We start from the raw sequence: 25,623 nt of genomic DNA, 5'->3' as shown, positions 1-25,623 counted from the left end.
TAACGTATATATAGCTGATCGAGGACATTCCGCCTAACTTGGGTGTGTGGTGACTACCTCCTTTTTAAACGGCTGACGGACAAGTGATCACGCTAAAATATATATTTTACAATTCTAATGTAATTAAGAACATGGTTGGAACATCTCCACGTGTCAGGCTACGGTCCCTTTACTTTGCACAGCCTTATTTAACAGTGAACAGGCAGGCGGCACCTGAAAACGAGTTCACAGGGCGACTCCACTTCCAAGGAACGCCTTCACAGACACAGCCCTTCACATTTATATATCCACTATTTGTTTAAATGACACTGTTTACGCTCTGATTCCAGGAATTACAGACAACTGTCTACATAATTGACCTATTCGGAAAATCTGGTTTTGCAAAAACAAAAAAAATAGGAAGAATGCTGACACTTACTGGCACGCTGCCCTGTGAACTCTAGAATAACTTCACCCCTTTGAAAAGGGCTTTCATCAAAAAACTACAACGCTACAACATAATAATAATAATAATAATAAAAATAATAATAATAATAATAATAATAGACTAAAAAATTCAAGTCCTTGTTTTGTTACTTTTTGTTTAACACTGACGTCTAGGAGGAAAACTGTTGGGTCACATTTTTGACAAGAAAATAATATTTTGGCAGATATTTTTTGTACATGCATTACATTATTGTTGTACAGTGATTAAATGGTGCTGTCGTTTAACACAACGTTTGCCACTTAGCTGGGAATCCCCCCACCACAAAAAAAAAAAAAAAAAAGTACGATGGCCAGCTAAGTTGGTCCCTTTGATGGCGATATCTTCCCATGTGAAAAGTGAAGAGCAGCACAACCTATGAACACAAAGTGGTTTTAAAAAAACAACAACAAATCATACAAACACACAAATAACCCCTAGCTCCATACTCCCCATTCCTCATGGCTAACACATATAAATATTTGGCTTTAACTACCCAGCAGCCACTGGTGTTCCGGTTTTATACATTTTTTTTATAATTATACATATATATCAATTAAAATCTTTTAAATGGCAAACAAAAAAAAAAACAATTATGAAACATGCTGCGTGATTGTTCTGAATGTAAAACCACAAAGCAGCCAATAATTTATATATTAAGTTAATGGAGTGCTTGAGAGCGTAAGAGTGTCCCCTTTCCCCGGCCAAAACCTGCTTCCTCCTTCTCCCCCGCTGCGTGGAGCAGGGTCGCCCAGTAAACACGTTGCCCACCCCCCCCGCCACCCCCTTCCCACTCGCTTGACATTTCATTTCATAAAGCACCTCATAGGCTTTGAAGTTAAAAAAAAAAAAAAAAAATAAGAAAATCGCTGTTAAGGTCACAGCAACATAAGCCTTTCTCCATTGAGTTCTGTGAACACGTCCACCCCATTCTCTCCCCTTCGGCATCCTACTTGACAGTGAATAGCACTCTTGGGCTGCAGGTAAGATGGATGATTTTGCACGTTGCTGATTTGGACGAGTAAGCAGCGTGTGAAAGGATAAGACGTGAATCCCCGCTGAAGTTCCGAATATCAGCTCCCTCCACTGTCCTGTGGCCTCACACCATGAACTCGTTGCTCCCGTACACCACCAGCTGCTGCGGGGAGCCGAAGTCTGGTTCGGGGTTCCTCTTCCTCCCTCCTGCTGAATCGGGGGGCTCCCGGGGCTTCTGCGGGGAGTTCTTAATGGTCTTCAGCTTCTGCTTTCCCTTCTCGGGGCTGAAGGTCCCCCGGCTGGTGAACTGCGGCCGCTCATCCGCACCCTGTTCTGGGCGTGGCTCTGTCGTGTCTCTGGGAGGGCTGGCCCGGTAGAAGGCAGTTGACGGGGATTTGGATCGGAAGCGGAAGCGCTGGCCCATTCCCTGGTGCATGTGGGAGGTGGAGGAGACGGAGGAGACTGTGGAGGTTGAGTCCACGGAGTCCATCGAGTCGGTCTGCTTCCGCAACTGCCTGCGCGTCTTCCGAGAGGATTCAGGCTGCTTGTGCCGGGCAGCGGCCCACACTGAGCTTCTCTCTGAGAGGAGGCAATGACATTGTGAAATAAAAGTAGTTAGAAATGGAGCAAAATACAGTTTAATGGATAGGGGTGTTAGATTGTGTTTTTTGTAAATGTGGAACATTGGTAACCACTCAGGTAACCCATAACAAGAAGCACCCCAATAGCATGTCACATAAATTACTTCCACATTCTGGTGTGTAAGACTACACTAATGTGTACATGGAACATATTATAAAGAACTGAATATTAAATAAAAAACCTTATACCATATAAAAACTGAATAAGTTAATTTGGTAGTGGCTTAAGAAACCAAGGTTCATTGTTATTATTATTATTATTTGTTTATTTAGCAGACGTCTTTATCCAAGGCGACTTACAGAGACTAGGGTGTGTGAACTATGCATCAGCTGCAGAGTCACTTACAACTACATCTCACCCGAAAGACGGAGCACAAGGAGGTTAAATGACTTGCTCAGGGTCACACAATGAGTCAGTGGCTGAGGGGGGATTTGAACCGGGGACCCCCTGGTTACAAGCCCTTTTCTTTAACCACTGGCCCACACAGCCAGCCATTACAATGCTGTGACTGAGTACTGTATATGGAATGCATTTTTAGTTCTGCATTCTTCCAGCCATAGGAAGCGATGTTTTGCAAGTCTCTGGATATAATTCCTAATATATTCCTAACAACCCATCTCTCTTCCAGCGAACCTGCTCCGCCACGCTGTCTCACCTGACATGTCCGACGCGGCTCCCTCTGAATCCACGTTGAGGTTCTCCGAGCTGTCTGCCGTCCCGATTGAGGCCTCTGACTCCAGCGTCTCGTCATCAGAGGCACGGGGCTCCAGAGCCAGCATCTCAAACGTCAGCTCCTCCCTGCAAACACACAATGTGCTCGGATGAGACCCGAGAGCAAAGCCTAACAAACACCCCAGAGAAATCTTCTAAAGAGAAGGGTCCTGGCAAAGTACCAATGCAAGTGCAATGCTTCAGGTTCCCCTGGAAACAGAGGTAGGTTATCTCTGGAACTGAGATCTCAGTGGATCTAAATATCTTCAAATAATAGTCAAAACCTGATTTTGAAATGCCAGAGCAATGCTACAACTACTGGGCGCATACAGCGTACTTTGAGACAACAGTCTCCCTCACTATTAAAACATCCTTGACGTTGTCTCAGATATTATCCACTTGTTATTGCTTAAATATGTACTTGGTATCCATAACTGTTTCAGTTGTATTTGTAGTGTGTGTGTGTGAATGAGACTGTTCAAGTCTCCACTGTGTTCCCGACAGCAAGCCCCAGTTTCCAGTCCCTCACTTCTCTTTCTGCAGGCTCTCAATCTGCTCGGTCAGGACGCGCTCTTCCTGCTGCATGGCCACCTGCTGCTGCTCCGAGAGCTCCACCTCCACACCAGCCTCCTCGCCAGCGCTCTCCTCCGGCACGTCCGACACCGAGGACAGTCGGGTCCCCACCGGGGACGAGGGGGTGTGATAACTGGACCTGCGCAGCCGGCCCTTGCCCTGCGAGGAAACAGACACAGGGCCACATTGAGACAGCACAGTGACACCTGAAGTAACTGGTCAACACAGTGACGGCTGGGTCAAAGTGCCAGTGTCATTCGCTTGTGCTAAAAAAAAGAAAATGTGTTCTGAGGTTTACTTGCTGTTATAAGCAGGTTTTTATTAATTTTATTTTTATTTTAAAATTGGTTGAAGAAATGAAATGTGAATTTACTTCCTGAAATTTACGAGTGCATTAAGTACTTCAATTTAAAAAAAAAGTTTGTAATATTGTTTTGCTTGTATTAACAGTTTATCTATTAGCAATATAAGATGTTAAACAGTTAAAATAAACAAAGACCCCTAACTGTCCCCATTAGACTGATCAAGACCATAACAGACATTGAGATAAAAGAAGGAATTACAAGCGTGAAAGGTCAGGGAAGTTTGGGCCACACTGATCTCTAAGGATAGATCGGAATAGTGTGCAGCTGGGGTATGATAGGAGAGGACGAAGAAAAGGACACTTTAGAGTAAAACACAGACGAGGGAAACGAACAAATAACGAAAACCAAATTCCGAACACACATCCCTGATCCAGTCAAACCTGTAGAATAAACTGAACATGGTGGCCATGTCTCTAGCTCACTAAATATCTTGGTATTCCTGAATATATAATTTTTCCAATACATTTTCATGAGTAATCTGTAAATTCAGTGGTGGTATCACAAATATGATTTATGAACAATGCAGAATGACATCTGATCCAAAATAGGGTTTCTGCAATGGCCAAGACTGGTAACACAACATTGTACTGGTTATTACAACACAGCGAGATGTCTATAACTATACAAACTTTAAATGTAATTCTATAAGGCAATTCTAGAACTGATATTCAGTATACATTAAACTATAATGTCCTTTTACATCATAGCCCCCAGAGTATACCTTCTCTGTGCAAGCAACTACAAAGCAGACCCCAATCGTAGTGTTAGCCATAGGGCCTGCGTGCCACACATTTGTGTGAATCAGAATAGGCACACTGACATATTCACTCTCTCTGAAAACTCATGATGCTAAACCAAAATACAGGTCTGAACCAGTTTAGAGTTCTGATGTTAATATGCACCATACAAAAAATTCTGCTCTAGTCTTTGTTTTAAAGTTTTTCATACGTGCATTTCCATCAACAGAACAGTAGTAGCCATGTGAATAAAAGCTGTAAATGTTAGCAAGCATTTCATTCTGACTGCATGGTTGATTATAGATCTGTTCGCACCACTAGGTTCAGATTAGCAGGAGGCTCTACTTTAAAAAGGAGATCATTTTTTTTCTCTCAGATGGTACCGAACCGACCTTAAAAAAGAAACAAACAAAAAAGGGAATGGTTTTGTGATATGTTTTTTTTTTTTTTTTTTTTTTTTTTTTTTTTTTTTTAAAACATGAGTACACATCACACTGTTTAACTGCCATACACTGTTGAATGCTCGTTTTAACTGCCATACACTGTTGAATGCTCGTTTTACACACAGTACCTACAGGAGAAAGAATAGCAGCACCTGCAATTGTGCCATTCTGGAGAGCAGTTTTCACTACAGATTTCCACGTCCTTGGTGGGTTACAGGCGGTAATCACTGAGGAATTGTCACATATCCCTCCAAAACAATGAAGACCCAATACAGGCTTGTCAAAACACTGCCACCCTGAGTGCCCATGGCGGCTCCACATACCATCGCCACAGTTCTAGCAGGGTTACTCATTTATACTCTTCTCTACAAACTGCATACCAGCTAATAATAGACACAAGCAGAGCTAGATATGTTACCTTTCTAGTGTTGTTTGGCTGCATGTTAAAAACAAAATCCAAATCAAAATAATATCGGTTAATAGGGTTAGCATGACATGAAGCAATGACTTAAAACTCACAGGAGATTTCCCTAATGAAGCACAACGGTAACATCCAACACATGCTACACACAGCACAGCATGCGCCATGTTCACTGGAGCCAGAAAAAGACAAGGAAGCGGACAAAAGTGTCGAACTGGTGCCTTCTTTAGTATAATGAGAGTCGCAGGTTTGTGGTGGTGTTGATTGAAGTGTCGTAAAGGGTATTCATCCCCCACTAAACCCAGAAAGGGGAGCATTGTCTCCCATGGTTGCAGAAATTTGGACATATCTGGTAGTTTAAAAACTGAGACCTTTGAAAAACTGCATAATAAAGATAATTTAGGTAAATAAAAAAAACAACAACAATAAACATTTTTTGAATTCTTACCTGTTGTGTATTTCCAATAACTTTATGGGTTGAAATGTGTACTTTAATTTTCCATCAACAGGGACTGCAGTGTGTTAAAGAAATCTCTGTTGCAAGCCTTTGCACTTGGAGAATTTGTCTCCATCCCTTCACAGCTTTCTTTCTTGTCATTTTATCACTGAGAACTATAAAATGTTTCAGTCTTTTTCAGTGTTTAAGTTGAACGTGTTGAAAGAGACTTTTAAAACTTAATGTTTGTCATTATATTTTAGTTTCATTTCATGATTATTCACTTTAACAGTGTAGTACCAGATAGCATGTTTTAAAATAGACGTTTGCATGCGTTTCATTCAGAACTGTACACTTGAGACCCATGTAGCTAATGGAAGTGCAAGACAGGTAAGCATTGGGGAATAATTCTGTTTGCTATAATCACTTACAAACATCTCAACAGCAGCAGTCAATGAGTGTGGTCTCACATTCACCGATATGATGTGGTCAACACTACGAAAACAGACACCCACAATGGAGCATTCCACATCTAAGAAGTAAAACACCTAGATGGAAACTGTTTTCGTTCAATCCGCCAGTGAGAAATGTCACTTTTGCCAGCAGCAAACGAGGGCAGATAGCTGCAGAATGTGTGCATGGGCAGTGCCAGAGGCGGTGAGCGACAGCCCATGGTCGGAGAATGGCGGAGAGGAGCGCGACAAGGAAATGAGGTGGTGGAGACGTTAAGATGGCTGGGACAGGGTTACATGGAGTATACATACCGGGATCGCACTGCGGGTTATGCTCATAAATCTAACAGCAATTAGTACGGGTTTCTGGATTAAAGAAGGATGGGGAAGAGGAAGAGGAAAGAAAGGGGTTAGTGCTAATATTCATTCAAAGGGAATTAGGAACTGCTGGAAAAAAAAATAATGAAATATAGAAGGACCCACAATACTGTATTTCAATGTTGAGCAGTCTTTATCAGGACTGTTCCTAATCACTTTCCTAAACCTGCACAGTAGTTGTATTTTATGAAGTCAATATATCACCCTGGGAACGGAGCAGGATCGATATAAAAAGGGTGCAAGGAAAACTTTGCTTGTTGTAAAATGTATTTTCCGTATAGTCATACTTTTTTTCAGTACCTGAGTCTGTATAAAATATCCACAACTTTTATAATAGTTCTAAAAGTAGGGACTAAAATAAAATACATTTGGTAATAGAAATCGAAAAATCTAAATAGGGATTGCTGTGGTCTTCAGCCAGTGGCCCTCACAACAATCCACTGAAAACAATTTAAAGTAACTTCTGGAACTTTGCATATTGAGTAAATATTACAGACACATTTTAACCAAGTTGAAAAGCTGTAAATTGGTGGCCGTGTATGAGGCACCAATGGGCTTGGCGAGTTTTAGAGAAGTTACCAAGCTTTGAAAAGCAGGTTCTGCGTGGCTTCGCTTCACAAATTAGTACTGCCAGGTTGTGTTTGGACACAGGTGGGATGAGAAGGTGGCTCTTAAGACCTTCATTTTTTTGATTTGCACAAAAAAAAAAAATCGTTTTTGAGTTAGTTTCTTGGATCTGTATTGTAGATGTGAGGTTTATTGTCAACATGGCCTAATTACTGGACTTGTGAATAATCGAATTATGAAATAAGGAGGGAGCACTGTACTGTATAGGGAGCTGTTTTCCATAGTATTGGTAAGGGGTTGAGAAATGCACTGAACTTCATACACTCTTAACATACAAGTCAGCGCAGCCTGCCGGAATGGGGAAGTGGATTACAAAGTGCTACAGATACCTGCTGGAGAGTTTACATTTGCAAGCTGCTTTCATCTGCTACAACAGCAGTTGTATCTGCTTGTGATATATTTTGAATGTGTAAATTCCACAGACCTTTGGGAGTTCTTGAGCAGAATTAGGATTACGATAGTGGATTTATAAAACGGTGATCTCTAGTAAAGCATGTTTCCATTTCTTCAAAAAAACAAATCTTAAGAATTGTCTTCTGATCTCAAATATCTTACCATTGATCGCCGTACAAGAGTCAGCCTGCTCTTGGCCTTGTTCTCTGCAAATTCCAAGCTGTTGATGTCCTTTAGTCTGGCTATGTACTTGTTCATCTGTTCAACACATATCAGCTCCACACAGCTGGAGATTGAAAACACACAGAGGTTATGGACACACCAGCTAATGGATAACACCCAACAGCCTGCAGATATGAAATTCAGTACTTGCTTATGCCTCAGTACCACATAACTAGTTATGTTGAGATTCATAAATCACAGAAGTTTCAGTAATTTGGGGAATATTAAAATAGACCACAAAACCAAAACAAAATAAGGAAATAAAATACTGCCTATTATACTATGGCAAGTATTGTCCTCCTATTCATTTCAAAGGGCTATGTGATGTCATAGCCCTGGTGATATCAAGACAAAGCCACGGTTCTCTTTAAACCTATTTCTGTTAGTTGTTTTTAATTTCAAATGAACTCATAGGCATTGTGCTGTAGAACCCCAATATGGCACTAAAGGGCGAGTTGGGGGATAGCTCCACTTCTATTCACTGCAATGACAGGGAGTTGCTTACGCAGTTGTCTTTCCAATGTCCTGAACGCTCTGCAGAGGATCAATGGTGTCGGGACAGCGAAGGATGCAAGGAGCAAACACGATGGCGAGCGCGTTGGAAGACATCCGATTGGTGTCCTCCTGCAACGCGATTCTGAAACACAAGACAATACAACGTCTTTCTAACAGTTTCATACTGTTCTTAGACTAGTACACCAAAGCTGTGGCAGGCTTGGTTTACCATCCAGTTCAATCCAAAGGTGGTATTACTAGCTAAAGGGTAACTTGGTTTTTAACTTGCTTGACACTTTGTTATTATAGAAGCCAAACACTTCTGTTAAAACTGCAGCTGCCCAACATCTACTAGAAGCATGGTTACAGTTAGATAGACAGATATATATATATATATATACACACACACACATACACACACACACACACACACATACATACATACACACACACACACATATATTATATATATATTAATATATATATATATATTAATATATATATATATATATATATATATATATATATATATATATATATATGTATATATAGTGGGTTTTTTTGTGGCTAGTTTTGGAATGGTCTCACGCACCTCACAAGATGGAAGATGAGGCGCTCCAGTGTGTTGAGATGAGTTCGGGGGAGCTGATCGATCACAGAGTACACCCCTCGAATAATCTCTTTCTTTTCTTGCAGACCTGAGGTTTGGAAGGAAGGTTGGCAATTGAGATCAAGCAAACAAGCACAAGGACACTGACTGCTCGATTTACTGAAGCCTCAATGGCTCCTTTTGGGCAATGCATCCTTACCCATTGCTCGAAGGAACTCTTCATAAAGCTCAAAGGTCATGACCGGATTTGGCAAGTCCCTCAGCCACTGTTTGAACACACTGGCGATGACGTGGATATTGTAGTCGTCCAGATTCATGCTGTTGACATCTGAGGAGAGAAAAACAAACATTGTAACAATTTTACAATTTTAACCAGAAAACAAAACAACATAAAGAACAATGCAGAATCCTATTGTCTGTGCAACAGAGGTACAGGGCACACTTTACTTTTGGGCAACAGCAGAATTAACCAGTCAATGAACTTTTCAATGTTATGAAAAAACAAAAGCCCCAAGAAACACCAATTGCTCAAATATACAGCGTCTGCTTTTACGATGCACTTTGTATAGCAATATACTAACACAGCAGAACCTCAGAGTTATAACACCTTGGGAACGGAGGCTGTTTGTAACTCTGAAAAAAGTTTTCAATGGTTTTAATAAATGTGCACACCTGCTATGTACACCCTTAATCTGACAAATACAGTCATTTAGCCTCCTTTGGCTTTATATAAAAAGAACAAAAAAAACAAAAACAACCTGTGCTGTTTAAAACTAAAATGTTCCTAGTAAAATTGCCTGTACTTGCTTTAAAATCTGCCACCCCTTTGCTGGTACAGTAGTTTTGGCTTCTTCATGACCAGCACGGCACTTGAGGACCGCCTTTCTGGTTAGGCTGTACACATGGTTGAGTGTTTGCATACTTCCGGCTGAAAGTTGGGTGTTCAGTTGAGTTTGGTGCTCGTAACTCTGCGGTTCTACTGTAATTCCTGGCTCAGCAGTGGTTAAGCTACACACCCCTGTCACACTCCCTGTGTATATGACACCTCTGATCGCCTCTCTTTTACTCCTTACCCGTGTCCAGTCCCAGCTTGAGTTCCTTGATCTTATTGGTGGACCCTGACTTCCTGTAGATGCCCTCTGTGTACAGCCCATGCATCTCAATGTAGTTGATGAGTTTCTCCACCACCAAGGGAACCGTCCGCTCGTCATTGGTCAAGCGGGAGACCTCCACCCCAAACTGCCTGGAGGAGAGCTCGGGGTCGTACTGTTGGAGATGAACCAGGGGGAATTAGAGGCCGGATTCAGAATCAATTGTTTGCAAAAAGTAAAATCACTAAACCAATGCTAAATGGTCAATTAGATCAACCTATTCAACCAACTGGGATAAGCCACAACAAGGTTTTATTACAACATTTTACCCCGGGATTACCCCTAATAGGTGGTTGATAGAATCAAAGAGGATTCCACAGTGCTGTAAAATAAAATGTATATATTATGGCTTATATGCTGGATGTAAAAATCTGTTTATTCATAGTTTACATATGACTGTACAGACTTTATTAAAAGTACAGCACAGTTAGAGGGATACTTTGCTATGGTCATATATATATATATATATATATATATATACAGACGTGCTCAAATTTGTTGGTACCCTTACAGCTCATTGAAATAATGCTTCATTCCTCCTGAAAAGTGATGAAATTAAAAGCTATTTTATCATGTATACTTGCATGCCTTTGGTATGTCATAGAATAAAGCAAAGAAGCTGTGAAAAGAGATTAATTATTGCTGATTCTACAAAGATATTCTAAAATGGCCTGGACACATTTGTTGGTACCCCTTAGAAAAGATAATAAATAATTGGATTATAGTGATATTTCAAACTAATTAGTTTCTTTAATTAGTATCACACATGTCTCCAATCTTGTAATCAGTCATTCAGCCTATTTAAATGGAGAAAAGTAGTCACTGTGCTGTTTGGTATCATTGTGTGCACCACACTGAACATGGACCAGAGAAAGCAAAGGAGAGAGTTGTCTGAGGAGATCAGAAAGAAAATAATAGACAAGCATGGTAAAGGTAAAGGCTACAAGACCATCTCCAAGCAGCTTGATATTCCTGTGACAACAGTTGCAAATATTATTAAGAAGTTTAAGGTCCATGGAACTGTAGCCAACTTCCCTGGGCGCGGCTTCAAGAGGAAAATCGATCCCAGATTGAACAGAAGGATAGTGCGAATGGTAGAAAAAGAACCAAGGATAACTGCCAAAGAGATACAAGCTGAACTCCAAGGTGAAGGTACGTCAGTTTCTGATCGCACCATCCGTCGCTTTTTGAGCGAAAGTGGGCTCCATGGAAGAAGACCCAGGAGGACTCCACTTTTGAAAGAAAAACATAAAAAAGCCAGACTGGAATTTGCTAAAATGCATATTGACAAGCCACAATCCTTCTGGGAGAATGTCCTTTGGACAGATGAGTCAAAACTGGAGCTTTTTGGCAAGTCACATCAGCTCTATGTTCACAGACGAAAAAATTAAGCTTTCAAAGAAAAGAACACCATACCTACAGTGAAACATGGAGGAGGCTCGGTTATGTTTTGGGGCTGCTTTGCTGCGCCTGGCACAGGGTGCCTTGAATCTGTGCAGGGCACAATGAAATCTCAAGACTATCAAGGCATTCTGGAGCGAAACGTACTGCCCAGTGTCAGAAAGCTCTGTCTCAGGTCGCAGGTCATGGGTCCTCCAACAGGATAATGACCCAAAACACACAGCTAAAAGCACCCAAGAATGGATAAGAGCACAACATTGGACTATTCTGAAGTGGCCTTCTATGAGTCCTGATCTGAATCCTATCAAACATCTATGGAAAGAGCTGAAACTTGCAGTCTGAAGAAGGCACCCATCAAACCTGAGACAGCTGGAGCAGTTTGCTCAGGAAGAGTGGGCCAAACTACCTGTTAACAGGTGCAGAAGTCTCATTGAGAGCTACAGAAAACGTTTGATTGCAGTGATTGCCTCTAAAGGTTGTGCAACAAAATACTAGGTTAGCGGTCCCATCATTTTTGTCCATGCCATTTTCATTTGTTTTATTATTTACAATATTATGTTGAATAAAAAATCAAAAGCAAAGTCTGATTTCTATTAAATATGGAATAAACAATGGTGGATGCCAATTACTTTTGTCAGTTTCAAGTTATTTCAGAGAAAATTGTGCATTCTTCGTTTTTTGTGGAGGGGTACCAACAAATTTGAGCACGTCCGTATATAAAACACAGATTACCAACACATCATATTTCACTGAATCATCTACACAGATAAATAGGAGAATGGCTTCATACCTTTTTACTGCACCTCGTTGTTGTTTTCAAACAGCACTTTCTATGACAGGCAAACCTGCACACTGAGCACAAGAGAAGGTACATGTGATTTTTTTTTGTGCTTTGTTGGCTAGTTGACAGCAAACCACATTTCAGTATGAAATTGACAGACACAAATGAAGGCTTCTGAAGGTCTTTTGCCCTTTAATGGTTCTATAGATATATGTTCAAATATAAGTGTGACATACTGTACAGTCATTTATCTATTTCGATATTCTGAGAATGTCAATGACCCTAAAGAATGTCCTTAGCAAGTCTCATCCCATTCAGAGAAGTGGTCCTCTAGATCTGTGTAACAAATAGAAGTGTGACAGACAGACAGCTTCCATTTAACACAGGGGATTATGACACACTTAGTAACTTGTGCTAAAGCAGGTCCTCGGTAAGTTTCATCACCCTAGGGAAAGAGCTTGTCTTGATATCTGCAAAACTCTAAAGTGTGATTCATGTAATATTAACTTACACTTGCAGACGCAAGCTTTGTCCATCATCCATATGAGGGACGAGCAGTACTCGCAGTAGGTGGGGATGCTATACTGGGTGGACTTGAAGATGTGACCATTGTGCTCCTCCACCTGCATTGAAACAGAAGACTCACAGTGAGGACAGTGCAGGGCTGCCAAGTGTCTGGTACCTGTCGAACAGCATTCCAGTTTCACACAACCCAGATCCAAGCTATAACAGGTTCAGCTGGGACATTAGGAAACAGAACATTTTGAAAGCAGTTTGGTCTGTGGAAACAAAGGAAAAGGCACTTCACTAGATACCCATGAGCTGGATTTAGTTTCTACAGAGCAGAACTGAAGACTTACAATGTCCGAGTCTTTTTTCCTTCTCTTCTTGCGTTCTGGTTTTGGTGCCTAGGGGGATTAAAAAAAGCTCAATTAAAATTACAATGCCACTCCCTAGTTTCTGCTATTAGTGCTTGCTATATGAATACACTCTACTACAGAGTAAAAGGAACATCTGCATAGGAACAGTCCAAGACATTCAATAGAGCTGGTGTAACTGACAGAACGGGGTTGTGAACCGGCGACATCAAGGAAACGATCACTTCACAAAAGCATCCGATCTATTTGAAGAAGTTGCTTTTAGAGCCATTGACTCTTCTCACCTGCAGGGGCGTCATTATCTGGTACAAAAGTGCAGTACATGGTGCAGCATGTTGCATGAACCAATTATGATATTTAATCTCCCTGAGATACTGTAAAATGCACCTTTCTTGCCATAGTTTGATATTATTGTTGTTATCTGAGGAAATCCAGCAGTACTAAAAATTAATCATTTTGATAGAAAGTCTTTATCATTGTCTTAATATAATGTAGTAAATCACATGCTATCCACTCTACCTTTCCTAGTGTGCTGTCCAGGGTTTTGTATTCGGTCATAAACTCGTCCAGAAACACCTTGAAGGTGTTCACCCAGACCTTGACGGGCGACTCGCTCCAGTCCCTCTGCTCCTGCCTCATCGTCTTCTCCAGGATCTGCTCAAACAGGGCGTACAGGTCTTTGTACCTGATACTCTTCCCATCATCCATCTGCAGGGAGGAAACAGCAAGAGCAGGGCTCATGTCAATACAAAAACACTAAACACAGCCATCTCAGAAATGACACGTAGGGCAAGAGACAGCGTCACCTCAGTTGCAAAAAATGAGACGTCACCAAGTACAGAATTCCACCTGGAAGGTACTTCATGCACACAAATAGGTTGACAATAAAGTCAGACACTTCTTTAAAATATTATCCATTTTAAATGTTTCAAAGGGTGAATGAAGTCAACATTGTGTCTAGTGTCTTCTTATCGTGAAAGTTTTACTTTAGAATTCCGATTGAGCCTTTTGAAGTAGAAAACAAGGTTATTAAATGTGATGCTTGGCTACTTACCGCAAGAGCTGTGGAATAGGAGTTGAAGATATTGAGGCGGAACTCTTTGAGAGCCTTTTTAAAGACAACATCCACCAGGGTGTCCTTCTTACTGTCTTCTGTGTCAAGGTCAGTGATCTGCAAGGAAAGGGACAAGCGTCTTTCATTACTGAACACTGCTTTCTGTTCCACATAAAATAAACTCAAAAACATTCAGTTAAAAACAAATGTTAGTTATTTCACAATGGCGGTGCATAAAATGGTGCCCTTCATTACACAAATGATTTCAAATTCTCTACGCTTCTAATTTGATATTTATTATTCACATACCCTGGGTCATTAATTAGCTGTGGAATGAAACTGAACACACATCACTTTTTAAAGGAGAAGGGTTTATAGAATGGGAGTACAGAAATGAAATATATCCTAGGAAGTTGTTTCACCTTTAATGGTACTGGTATGGTAATCCATACAGTATATTTGTAGAGATGAACTTGTCTATTGCCATGTTATCTGTTTTCCATGTGTATAGAATCCTATGCAGGCTCACTTGCACAACTGCGCTCATTTTGAAGGTCATTTTTCCTACTTTGTATTCAAAGCAGGATTTTCTTTCAATGCGAGCACCGTCTTTAAAACAACTTCTGTGCTGTTTAGCATTACGAGATGGGATCAATGTTACAGTGTAATACAGTTTAAAGATGGCGCTCACATGAAGAAACTAATTCAGGGTTTTGTTTGTGGGCGTCTGCAATGCCCAGTGGCTCACCTTCTTCTGCAGGAACTCGTTCATACACTTGTAGTCGCCGGCGCTGGTGAGGATCTGTAAGGAGTCATTCTGCCACTGGGCCTGCTCCAGAGCCACGCTGCTGATCTTGATGCTCTTCCGCCGCCTCACCTTGGGCGAGGGCTCCTTGTTCTCCTTGAACTCCTTCCCTCGCTCCGCGGCCAAGTCTGGGCTGCGCGGGGGCGTCATTTGCCGCTCCGGACCTGCAGGGAGACGCGGCTCACAGTCACACCCACAGACACAGCCCAGTAACAATGGGTTACCATTCATTTGTGCCTTATTTCAATTCCAAAAGAAACAAAAATGCAACTGCCGACATTTATTGCAAAATATTTTAATTACAATAAATCTTAAGGGTGGTGACATTTCATATTTCTAAAAGTCACAAGGATTAATTTCCAAACTGTTTAAATTCTGTACTTTTAAATAAACTGTCTTTGTTTTCCTGCAGATGTATTTATACAGGGTTGGACCTCATGCTGTCTGAATACCATACATGAGTCTTTTGAGTTTGCTGTGGAAGTGTTATGGAGGAGAGTTACCGTCACCCATGTGCAGCCCCGTGTCCAGGCCCTCCTGCTCCCTCTGCAGCTCCTGCTGCTCTGCCTGGGAGGCCAGCTTCTCTCTCGACAGCTTCTTATCACCCTGCTTCGTCTTGCCCCAGAACCGCATCTTCCCTCTCACTCTGCAGGCAAGCAAGAAGCATGCTTACAAACATACACCGCAGCATTATGGGCACAGTCACATTGCAGTGATAATACCTACAGAAAACTCACAGCACTTCTATTTTAGCTTCACAGAGCACTAGAGGAGTGTGGCAGATAAGAGTTTCCACATGATATACTCCTCCTTGTTACAATCCACACTGTGGATGTTTTTCATCATTCAGATGGTTCAATCCAATGCTATTTGAGTGTAAAATCAGGCTTTAAATACGAAAACACAACTAGCAGATTCATTCAATTACAAGACAACTAGGGGGCTCCCGAGTGGCGCATCCAATAAAAAGCACTCGCTAGAGTGCAGGATGCGCTCTATAGCCTGGATGTCGCAAGTTCGAGTCCAGGCTATTCCACAGCCGACCGTGGACGGTAGCTTCCAGGGGGCGGCGCTCAATTGGCCGAGCGTCGCCCGGGGGAGGGAGGGTTAGGTCGGCCAGGGTGTCCTCGGCTCACCGCGCACCAGCGACCCCTGTAGTCTGGCCGGGCGCCTGCGGGTTTGCCTGTAAGCTGCCCAGAGCTGCGTTGTCCTCCGACGCTGTAGCTCTGAGGCGGCTGCACGGTGAGTTCACAGTGTGTAAAGAAGCGGGCGGTTGACGGCACACGCTTCGGAGGACAGCGTGTGTTCATCTTCGCCCCTCCCGAGTCAGCGCAGGGGTGGTAGCGGTGAGCTGAGCATAATAAAATAATTAGGCATTTCAAAAATTGGGGAGAAAATAATAAAAAAAAACTAATTGGCAACGACTAAATTAAAAAAAAAAAAAAAAAAAGACAACTGTACTCGACTCCTCCCTACCTTCCATCGGTATGGGCGTTCTTCCTCATGCTGTCCATCTTGCCAAGATCCCCGGAGGACATAGTTTTATGCATCATATTCTGGTCTTCGGTCTGTGAGGCTGGCTGCAATTTCAAATGGATTGGCACAAAAAACATTATAAATACTCAAACTGCCGTTCAGCAACATGCTAGAAGGAACAGAGGATACGAGAGGATAACGTATTTGCTTAAAGTGTACCTTTCATTGTGAAATTCCAGTTAAACATTTCTGAATACAGAACTTTAGCAAAGACACCCGCCTTTTCCTGCGCAACACTGTTGTTCTGTGGGGAATTCTGTGGATATTTTCTTTAACCGTTTATTAAAGAGTTTACTAATAAACATTCCTTTGAAGAGGGTCCAGAAGTTGACACGCTAGCACTAGAGTAATACAACTATAGTACACAGCTATACCTGTAGACATTGAAAAATACCAAGCTTAGGATGCTCAATTCTTAAATATAGTAAGACTGACTGATTATACAGAATTCATATTTCTTAGCAAGTTTAAAACTTTAATACAGTAAAACTAAAGGTGACAAAAATACCTGCACTTGTAAAGCATTATCACAATGAATCTTTTCCAGTTTTGAATTTTACTGCTCTTGACCCTGGTTTCTGGTTTGTGGAAATGATCCCAGTAAAGCCATGGGGATCACAACATTTCACAGATTCTTAACTACTACATTTTAAAAGATGCACTTGGAAAGATAATATATAGCAGGCTCTTAAAGAGCTGAGTATATAAAGTGCACAGAGTAGTGGGTTCAGGCTATTGGCTTGGAAAGGGGTAAGTGACCACTTCACCCTTTGAGTACAGAGGCTGCAAAACGTACCACCTCATAACGTGCTGCACAAAGACACACACTTGGAAAAGACTACCTGGTTTTATTTTATTTGCTAGGACACCACTTTAACAATATAAAATAAAGATAACATCTTAAAATGACAGCAAGTGTTAGATATGGTTATCCAGTTCTGTTTCGTACAGTTTATTTCTCAGGATAAACAACTAAAACCTGTTCACGGTGTATTTCAAATCAGGGTGATACAATCTTCGGTGCACTTACTGTCCAAACCCAGCAGGTGGCAGCAAAAGACTGACCAGCACTGCACAGATGCTCTGAGAGCAATGTGCACATAGAATCTGTGGGGCTCAACTGACTATTGCGTAAGCTGTACTTTCAGATTGGGTTGTTATGTAAAACTCTAAAACAGTTAGCTGATATTATCATTAGAAAGTATTTTATCATTATTCATCATTCAATTTTGTTCATTGAATTTTTTCCTAAATAACGCTCCACGCGTATCCAAACATTGTAAGGATTGTACAGACTGTTATAGTAAATAAGTACAAAGTTGTAGCTGCAGGAGACACTAGAATTGTAGGAAACATATTCATCTTCATGAGGTTTTATGCAAGAACAGCTCCAGTGCACTTACACCTGTGTAAACAAATTCATTATTTAGGTTATACAGTAAAATCCGAACTTCGATATTACAGACACTGTTGTTATCCGAACAGCCCACCTCCTGCCCCACAGACAATACCTTCTATTTTAGGAATTTACAATACAGTCGGGTTCTGTACATTTCAGTCCCTCAATACTTCATTAATTCAGCCTACACTAATTCACTGTTTTTAGTATTTTTATTTTATATAAAGAGGGAGCTCTGTTTATTGAAATGTACAGGGGCTGTATTTTCATGTCATTTCTGGAGGTTTCTCAATTGAGAATGTCAAAGAATTTTACAATAATTCTTAAAAAATAAAAAATAAAAATTCTGATAATAAAGGTTTTACCATACCTGCATAGAACATGTGATTATATATATATATATATATATATATAGACACACACACACACGCACAAACACACACACACTAGTGAACATGTTAAATAAACAATAGGAAGGCAGAGGTGAAACTGAAGTGAATGTGCCAGGTTATACTGAAGTCACAGGAAACCCAACCCGCAGAGTGAGGGAGTGATGCATGTGCAGAGCAATAAAACCGTGACACAGACAGGGAATAAAGTGCGCCCCCAAAAGGCAGTTATTAGCTATTGCATGCAATGATTGGGTGTTAACCTGGCTATTCCAGCTAGATGACAGGAGGTGATTTTTAATTTTTTTTTTAATGCACGCCGCACTATTTGCTTCTGTGATGGATGACTTGAGGTTTCCCTTCATTCAGGTGACCCCCCCTTTCGTACCTAGTTGATTGTGAGCCCAGACTTGCAATGTGTCAGCAATGTGTTTTATCCAGAGCAAGCATCATGGACTACTGATTGACTGATTGGGGAAACAGTTTAGAACACAGCTTTGGACATCTGTGCTAAGTGCTAGGAAAGGCTTCAAATAAATAAAGATTTATGATAATCCAAAATTGCATCAGATATTTAAAAGCTGTCACTTGATAAGTCCGGATTTTAAATAGACTCGAGTTTGCTAACTGTCTAACTGTGATTGGAAGAGGTTCTATCTCACCATACATTCTGCTCAGAGTGGTTTGATACTCATGAGACCTATATGCATAGTTAAGTCACTTATTATCAAGCAAGATCATCTGCGATAACATGAAGGTGAAGCAGATTTAACCATCCCAATTAGATTTCTTAAAAACTTCAGATTATATTTGAGCAAATACCCTTTTGATATTCTAATGTTCTCAAAGTATGCATAACAAAATATAAAACTTGGTAGCTAGTAATTATTAAAACTATACTTCCAAAATATATGTTTTAATTTGAGTAGTTTTTAAATCTGAATCATGTTTCTCTTTTCCAGACTCCACCTGGCACTCTGTGTCTACAGCATCGTCTCCCCTTCTGTGTACTTCCTGATCCCAAAGAAATCACGACACGGTGCCCTTTAACACTGCCGGCCCCATTTTGTGATTTCTTTGAAATAAGGAAGAATCGAAACTGAGATTCTCAGGACCACTAAGAATGATTGTAAACATCAGAAAAAGAGAAGGTTAAATAAAATATATACTATTAATTACCCGTTAATACTAATTTGATGCAGGTTCAAAGGAGGGTAGATCGGTATTTCTCCTATGTTGAGATTTGGCACACATGCTTCTTTCAATTGTAACCATGTCCAGTGGTTGCGGAGACTTAGATAAGCTAACTTATAATACATATCGTTTATATATATATATATATATATATATATATATATATATATATATATATATATATATATATATATATATATATATATATACACACACACACAGTGCCTTGCAAAAGTATTCAGACCCCTGACCAATTCTCTCATATTACTCCAGGTTGTTCAGGTTGGTTGGACGACGCTTGTGTACAGCAATTTTCAAATAGTGCCACAGATTCTCAATGGGATTGAGATCAGGGCTTTGACTGGGCCACTGTAGGACATTCACCATTTTCTTCTTAAGCCACTCCAATGTTGCTTTGGCCTTGTGCTTGGGATCATTGTCCTGCTGAAAGGTGAATTTCCTCCCAAGCTTCAGTTTTTTAGCGGACTGAAGCAGTTTCTCTTGCAGTATTTCCCTGTATTTTGCTCCATCCATGCTTCCTTCAATTTTAACAAGATGCCCAGTCCCTGCTGATGAGAAGCATCCCCACAGCATGATGCTGCCACCACCATACTTCACTGTAGGGATGGTGTGTCTTGAGGCATGGGCAGTATTAGGTTTGCGCCACACATAGCGCTTAGAGTTTTGGCCAAAAAGCTCTGTCTTGGTCTCATCTGACCACAAAACCTTTTCCCACATCGCAGCTGGGTCACTGTCACAAAGACGGCCGGAGTGGGTGGCGTCAGACCAGAAACAGGAACACAAACGACAGAGAGATGTGGAGTTTGGTGGAGCTGAGCGAATGTTTTCGCTCAGCATTTAATGAATAAACAGAAAATAAAAGGTTTTAAACACAAAAACACGGGACACGGCACTTGCGCCAAAATAAATAGACAAACAAAACGGACTAGACAGTACACAACACACAGACGAACAAACACGGTGAGTGAAAACACTTTAACTATTATTATTCTTCTTCTTATTATTACCTCCGTCTCCAATCCCGTTCTCCACTCACCGAACACCTAACAACGAGTGACTAAACGTGCATCTATTTATACTGTTGTGCTGGGATTCAATTACTAATTAATTACTCACTTGAATCCCAGCACGTGAATTCATTACGTGAAACCCCGTGTTCACATATTATATTTTAAATGCACGTGCGTGATGTGCAATCCCGTGCCTAAATACAAATATACACTTTTTAAATACACGTGAAACACAGACCCGTTTATATCCCGTGTACCAATGACTATACACCAACATTTACACACGCACGCAACACACAAATGCACACAGGGACGGGGCGCATTGCCACATATACCCCCCCTTGTGCGCAGCACACATGGCCTCAACGGCCACCTCCCCCCTTAAAAATCCAGCAGTCAAGGACAAAGTCTCGGGCTGGGAAGGGAGGCTTCAGTGGGCCCATGGCTGGCCATGCTGTCAGCACCCCTGCCGGTAGTGGCACGGCTGACAGCCTGTTGGTTTGCTCCTGCAGCGAAACTGCTGCTGGGGAAAGTGGTCTCCTGACCTCTCCCCCTGTCTTTGTAGCCGGTAGCTCCCTTTGGTGGGGCTCCGACCACAGTACTGCCGGCAGCGAAGAAGCTGCAGTGGGAGCAGGTCTCCGGACCTCCCCCACGATCTCTGGCAGCGAAACTGCTGCTGGGGTTGGTGGTCTCCAGACCTCCTCCCCCTTCTTTGTGGCCGACAGCTCCCCTTTCTGGGGCTCCGGCCACCGTACTCCCCGTGGTGGAAGTACGGGAAGCAGAGACAGCTCCTGCTGTTCTGCTTCTGGCGGTGGTGGAGGCAGAGGCAGCTCCTGCTCCTCTGCTCCTGGAAGTGGCAGAGGCAGCTCCTGCTCCTTCCGGTGGTGGTGGCGGAGGCAAAGGCAGCTCCTGCTCCTCTGCTCCTTGCGGTGGTGGTGGCGGAGGCAGAGGCAGCTCCTGCTCCTCTGCTCCTGGAGGTGGTGGAGGCAGAGGCAGCTCCAGCTCCTCTGCTCCTGGTGGAGGTGGAACCAGCAGGTATTCACCCTCTGCTGGTGGAGGTGGGAGGGGCAAGCAGTCCTCCCACTGCGGTGAAGGTGGAACCAGCAGGTATTCACCCTCCGCTGGTGGAGGTGGGAGGGGCAAGCAGTCCTCCCACTGCGGTGGAGGTGGAACCAGCAGGCATTCACCCTCTGCTGGTGGAGGTGGGACCAGCAGGTATTCACCCTCTGCTGGCAGCTTGGGTCCTAGGGCTGTGGAAGCCCCGACTTCCCTCTCTTCGGGCTGTGGACGCACCGACTCCTCCCTTTTGGGCTGTGGACGCCCCGACTCCTCCCTGTTGGGCTGTGGACGCACCGACTCCTCCCTGTTGGGCTGTGGACGCACCGACTCCTCCCTGTTGGGCTGTGGACGCACCGACTCCTCCCTTTTGGGCTGTGGACGCACCGACTCCTCCCTTTTGGGCTGTGGACGTTCGGGCTCCCCCCACTCAGGCGTAGGACGTTCGGGCTCCCCCCACTCAGGCGTAGGACGTTCGGGCTCCTCCCACTCAGGCGTAGGACGTTCGGGCTCCTCCCACTCAGGCGTAGGACGTTCGGGCTCCTCCCACTCAGGCGTAGGACGTTCGGGCTCCTCCCACTCAGGCGTAGGACGTTCGGGCTCCTCCCGCTTGGGCTGTGGACGCTCAGGCTCCTCCCGCTTGGGCTGTGGAGGCAAAACCAGCAGGCATTCTTCCTCTGCTGGTGGAGACGGGGACAGCAGGCATTCTTCCTCTGCTGGTGGACCTGCTACCTGGGCTGCTGTTCCACTTATAACTGCCTCCAGGTAGCTGAGGACCAACCCCACACCTTCCTCCCAGGTGCTTACGGTCTGTTCCCTCGCATATGCCTCCCATCGCTCCCTATCCATAAACTCCAGGAACTGGACGACTACTGGGATAGACTGGGCCTCCAGCCCAGCATTTTCCAGCATCCAGTCCCGCACTTTGATGGCGTCTTCTGCCATTTTTTTTTTTTTTTCCTTTTTTAAATCCAAACTGCGGTTCCTGCTCTGGCCTGAGTCCTGGAGGCGCTGTCGATCCCACGCAGGACACCACGTGTCACAAAGACGGCCGGAGTGGGTGGCGTCAGACCAGAAACAGGAACACAAACGACAGAGAGATGTGGAGTTTGGTGGAGCTGAGCGAATGTTTTCACTCAGCATTTAATGAATAAACAGAAAATAAAAGGTTTTAAACACAAAAACACGGGACACGGCACTTGCGCCAAAATAAATAGACAAACAAAACAGACTAGACAGTGCACAACACACAGACGAACAAACACGGTGAGTGAAAACACTTTAACTATTATTATTCTTCTTATTATTATTACCTCCGTCTCCAATCCCGTTCTCCACTCACCGAACACCTAACAACGAGTGACTAAACGTGCATCTATTTATACTGTTGTGCTGGGATTCAATTACTAATTAATTACTCACTTGAATCCCAGCACGTGAATTCATTACGTGAAACCCCGTGAAATCCCGTGCCTAAATACAAATATACACTTTTTAAATACACGTGAAACACAGACCCGTTTATATCCCGTGTACCAATGACTATACACCAACATTTACACACGCACGCAACACACAAATGCACACAGGGACGGGGCGCATTGCCACAGTCACTCTCATGCTTTCTGGCAAACTCCAGACGTGCTTTCAGATGGTACTTTTTGAGTAACGGCTTCTTTCTTGTCACCATCCCATACAGGCCAGTGTTATGCAGAGCTCTTGATATGGTTGACTGGTGCACTATTACTCCACTCCCAACCACTGAACTCTGTAGCTCCTTCAAAGTGATTGTTGGCCTCTCTGTGGCTTCTCTCACAAGTCTCTTTCTTGTTTGAGCGCTGAGTTTTGAGGGACAGCCTTTTCTTGGCAGTGCCTGGGTGGTGTGATGCAGTTTCCACTTCCTGATTATTGATCCAACTGTGCTCACTGGGATATCCAAACACTTGGATATTATTTTGTACCCTTTCCCTAATCTATGAATTTGTATTACTTTATCTCTAACTTCTGTAGCATGCTCTTTGGTCTTCATTTTCCTTCAGATTCACAGCCTGACCAATGATCCTTCAACAGTGGGGTTTTTATCCAGAAAATGTGACAGCAACTTTAATGGTTCACAGGTGGAGGCCAATGGTAAGGTAATTGTGTCCTCGTTACGGCAATTTCTTTCATCGGTGTAAACTGGGAGCTTCCACAGCACAGGGGTTGAATACTTATGCAAGCAAGATATTTCAGTTTTTTATTTTTCTTAAAAATATTTCCCAACATAAAACCAATGTCACCTTACAATAATTGATTTTGAGTTTCAGTGATTTAAAATAAAATATCAAACAGAACGAAATTTCAATGTACCATTTGTAATTCAGTAATATGAGAGAATTGGTCAGGGGTCTGAATACTTTTGCAAGGCACTGTATATATATATATTTTTATAAGGATGAAGATAAGATTTGATAGGCTATACATACAAAGCAATGTGTGCCAAATCTCAAGTCCAGACTATGTAGTTTATTCCCCTGAAAATTGGTCCACTTGGCAAGACCGACTACCGCTAGTAGAAATCACGCAGATCGTCAACCTGCTTCACAGCTAACAGAACCTAAACATCTTTGGTTACTAATTGTAAAAACTGATAAGCTGTCTTGCTGGATAGAAGGTGTATCCAACCCACAAGTACAATAGAGTACTTAAAGCTTTGAAGTGTTCAGTCGGGCTAAAACCACTCACATATATATATATAAAATGATCCCGTTCCAGCAATTAGGCCCACGGTAAACATGAACTGGTTAAGGTAAACCCCTACATGGTTGCCTAGATCTCATCCAGCCGACCTGCAGACTCAAGAGTTACTGGCTGGATACCTTCTGTAAGAAGTGTATTCAGTTTGTTGTGCCCTGATCATTTTAGAAACACAAATGAAGGTTGTTCTATAAAATAGAAGGGCAAGTGGATTTGTAGAGCCACGTTGATGCCTTAAATGGGACAGAAAGTTCAAGCTGTGTTCCAAAATAAATGTTTCCCCATCGAAAGTACAGTGAAAAAATAAAGACAATAAAAACTGCAGTACCAAAGCGGTTTTAGGTGTCAGTATTGCGTTTCTACCCAGGCGGCGCTGAAGGGGTTAGCAAAAAGAGATGCTCCCACTTGTGAGGCTCGCCCCCAGAGAAGGTCTGGGTGGGTTTGGTTCGTTGAATTACCATTTCTGAGTCACTGTGACAAGCCTGCCCGCTGCGAACCAGAGGCTCCGGCTGGGGGCGGGGCAGGCTGGGGGAGAGAGGGGGCGAGATGGGGGTGTCATCGTACTCATCCTCCTCCGATTCCCCCTCCCCCTCTGGGTTTGTACCTCGGGTCAGGAAATCAGAGCGAGTCCGCGCCATGCGGGCTTTCTTTTTATGGGCTGGTCTCGCAACCTAATTGACCAAATAACACAACAAGTGTAAAAACTTCTTTGACTCAAACTCTTAAAACGTGATCTTTCCCACCTTTTAGAAGCTGATACATTGTAAAAGAGAGGGCCCCTTACAAACTGCAGTAGTTTAATAACATGCCGGGGTGGACGACTCCAGTCCTCAAGTGTAATAGCAGGTTGTGTTATCCCAGGACTGTATGCTGGTTAATCTGCTTTGCTTTCCAATATCTGCACCTGTCAGAGCTCTGGGGGCTGGAGTTGTGTATCCCTGCATCAATGAGAGCCGTCTTTGCACAATGCTCTTTGGGCTCTACACACATTCCTGATAGTGAACAGACACTGCTTTCTTGCAATGCAGTAAGTCTGCTATGATGTGAAAGGGGGTGTAGCGTAGCAGTCTACAGTGACTGGGCAGACTGTCTGACCGCACTATTTCAAGCACTGTTCAAGGTACTTTTCCACTGAATTTGTTTTATGGGTTTTAGGAGATTGTATATTTCACACTAACCCCAACCCACCTTGTCTGAAGTTTAAATAATCTTAAATAATCTTAAAATAGTCTTAAATAATCTGCACAGCACATTCTATACAGCGGTCAG

The 25,623-nt window shown here is 42.7% G+C and overlaps 1 protein-coding gene across 10 annotated transcripts in view; it reads right to left on the bottom strand.

Annotated features, from left to right (window-relative positions):
• Positions 1 to 1,305: 1,305 nt before the first annotated feature.
• Positions 1,306 to 25,623, bottom strand: part of LOC117428103 (unconventional myosin-IXAa-like) — a 167,117-nt gene continuing 142,799 nt past the window's right edge. For 7 of the 10 annotated variants that reach the window (XM_058994964.1, XM_058994970.1, XM_058994967.1 and 4 more), the window contains 19 exons: positions 24,813 to 25,025; positions 16,490 to 16,593; positions 15,517 to 15,659; positions 14,957 to 15,177; positions 14,209 to 14,325; positions 13,674 to 13,862; positions 13,137 to 13,184; positions 12,788 to 12,899; positions 12,286 to 12,347; positions 10,017 to 10,209; positions 9,143 to 9,271; positions 8,926 to 9,031; positions 8,344 to 8,475; positions 7,779 to 7,902; positions 6,531 to 6,584; positions 5,328 to 5,345; positions 3,321 to 3,523; positions 2,736 to 2,878; positions 1,306 to 2,017 (listed from right to left, as the gene is read on the bottom strand). In XM_058994964.1, coding sequence (XP_058850947.1) covers positions 1,563 to 2,017; positions 2,736 to 2,878; positions 3,321 to 3,523; positions 5,328 to 5,345; positions 6,531 to 6,584; positions 7,779 to 7,902; positions 8,344 to 8,475; positions 8,926 to 9,031; positions 9,143 to 9,271; positions 10,017 to 10,209; positions 12,286 to 12,347; positions 12,788 to 12,899; positions 13,137 to 13,184; positions 13,674 to 13,862; positions 14,209 to 14,325; positions 14,957 to 15,177; positions 15,517 to 15,659; positions 16,490 to 16,593; positions 24,813 to 25,025 — 2,766 coding nt within the window. In that variant the 3' untranslated portion in view covers positions 1,306 to 1,562. The remainder of the gene's footprint in view (positions 2,018 to 2,735; positions 2,879 to 3,320; positions 3,524 to 5,327; positions 5,346 to 6,530; positions 6,585 to 7,778; positions 7,903 to 8,343; positions 8,476 to 8,925; positions 9,032 to 9,142; positions 9,272 to 10,016; positions 10,210 to 12,285; positions 12,348 to 12,787; positions 12,900 to 13,136; positions 13,185 to 13,673; positions 13,863 to 14,208; positions 14,326 to 14,956; positions 15,178 to 15,516; positions 15,660 to 16,489; positions 16,594 to 24,812; positions 25,026 to 25,623) is intronic. The other 3 variants (XM_058994969.1, XM_058994973.1, XM_058994972.1) reach the window with 2 other exon arrangements.

This window comes from Acipenser ruthenus, chromosome 21, assembly GCF_902713425.1.
Source record: "Acipenser ruthenus chromosome 21, fAciRut3.2 maternal haplotype, whole genome shotgun sequence".
Lineage (NCBI taxonomy): Eukaryota > Metazoa > Chordata > Actinopteri > Acipenseriformes > Acipenseridae > Acipenser > Acipenser ruthenus.
The sequence above is the reverse complement of the archived record's forward strand: the minus strand, read 5'-3'. Positions and strand labels throughout refer to the sequence as shown.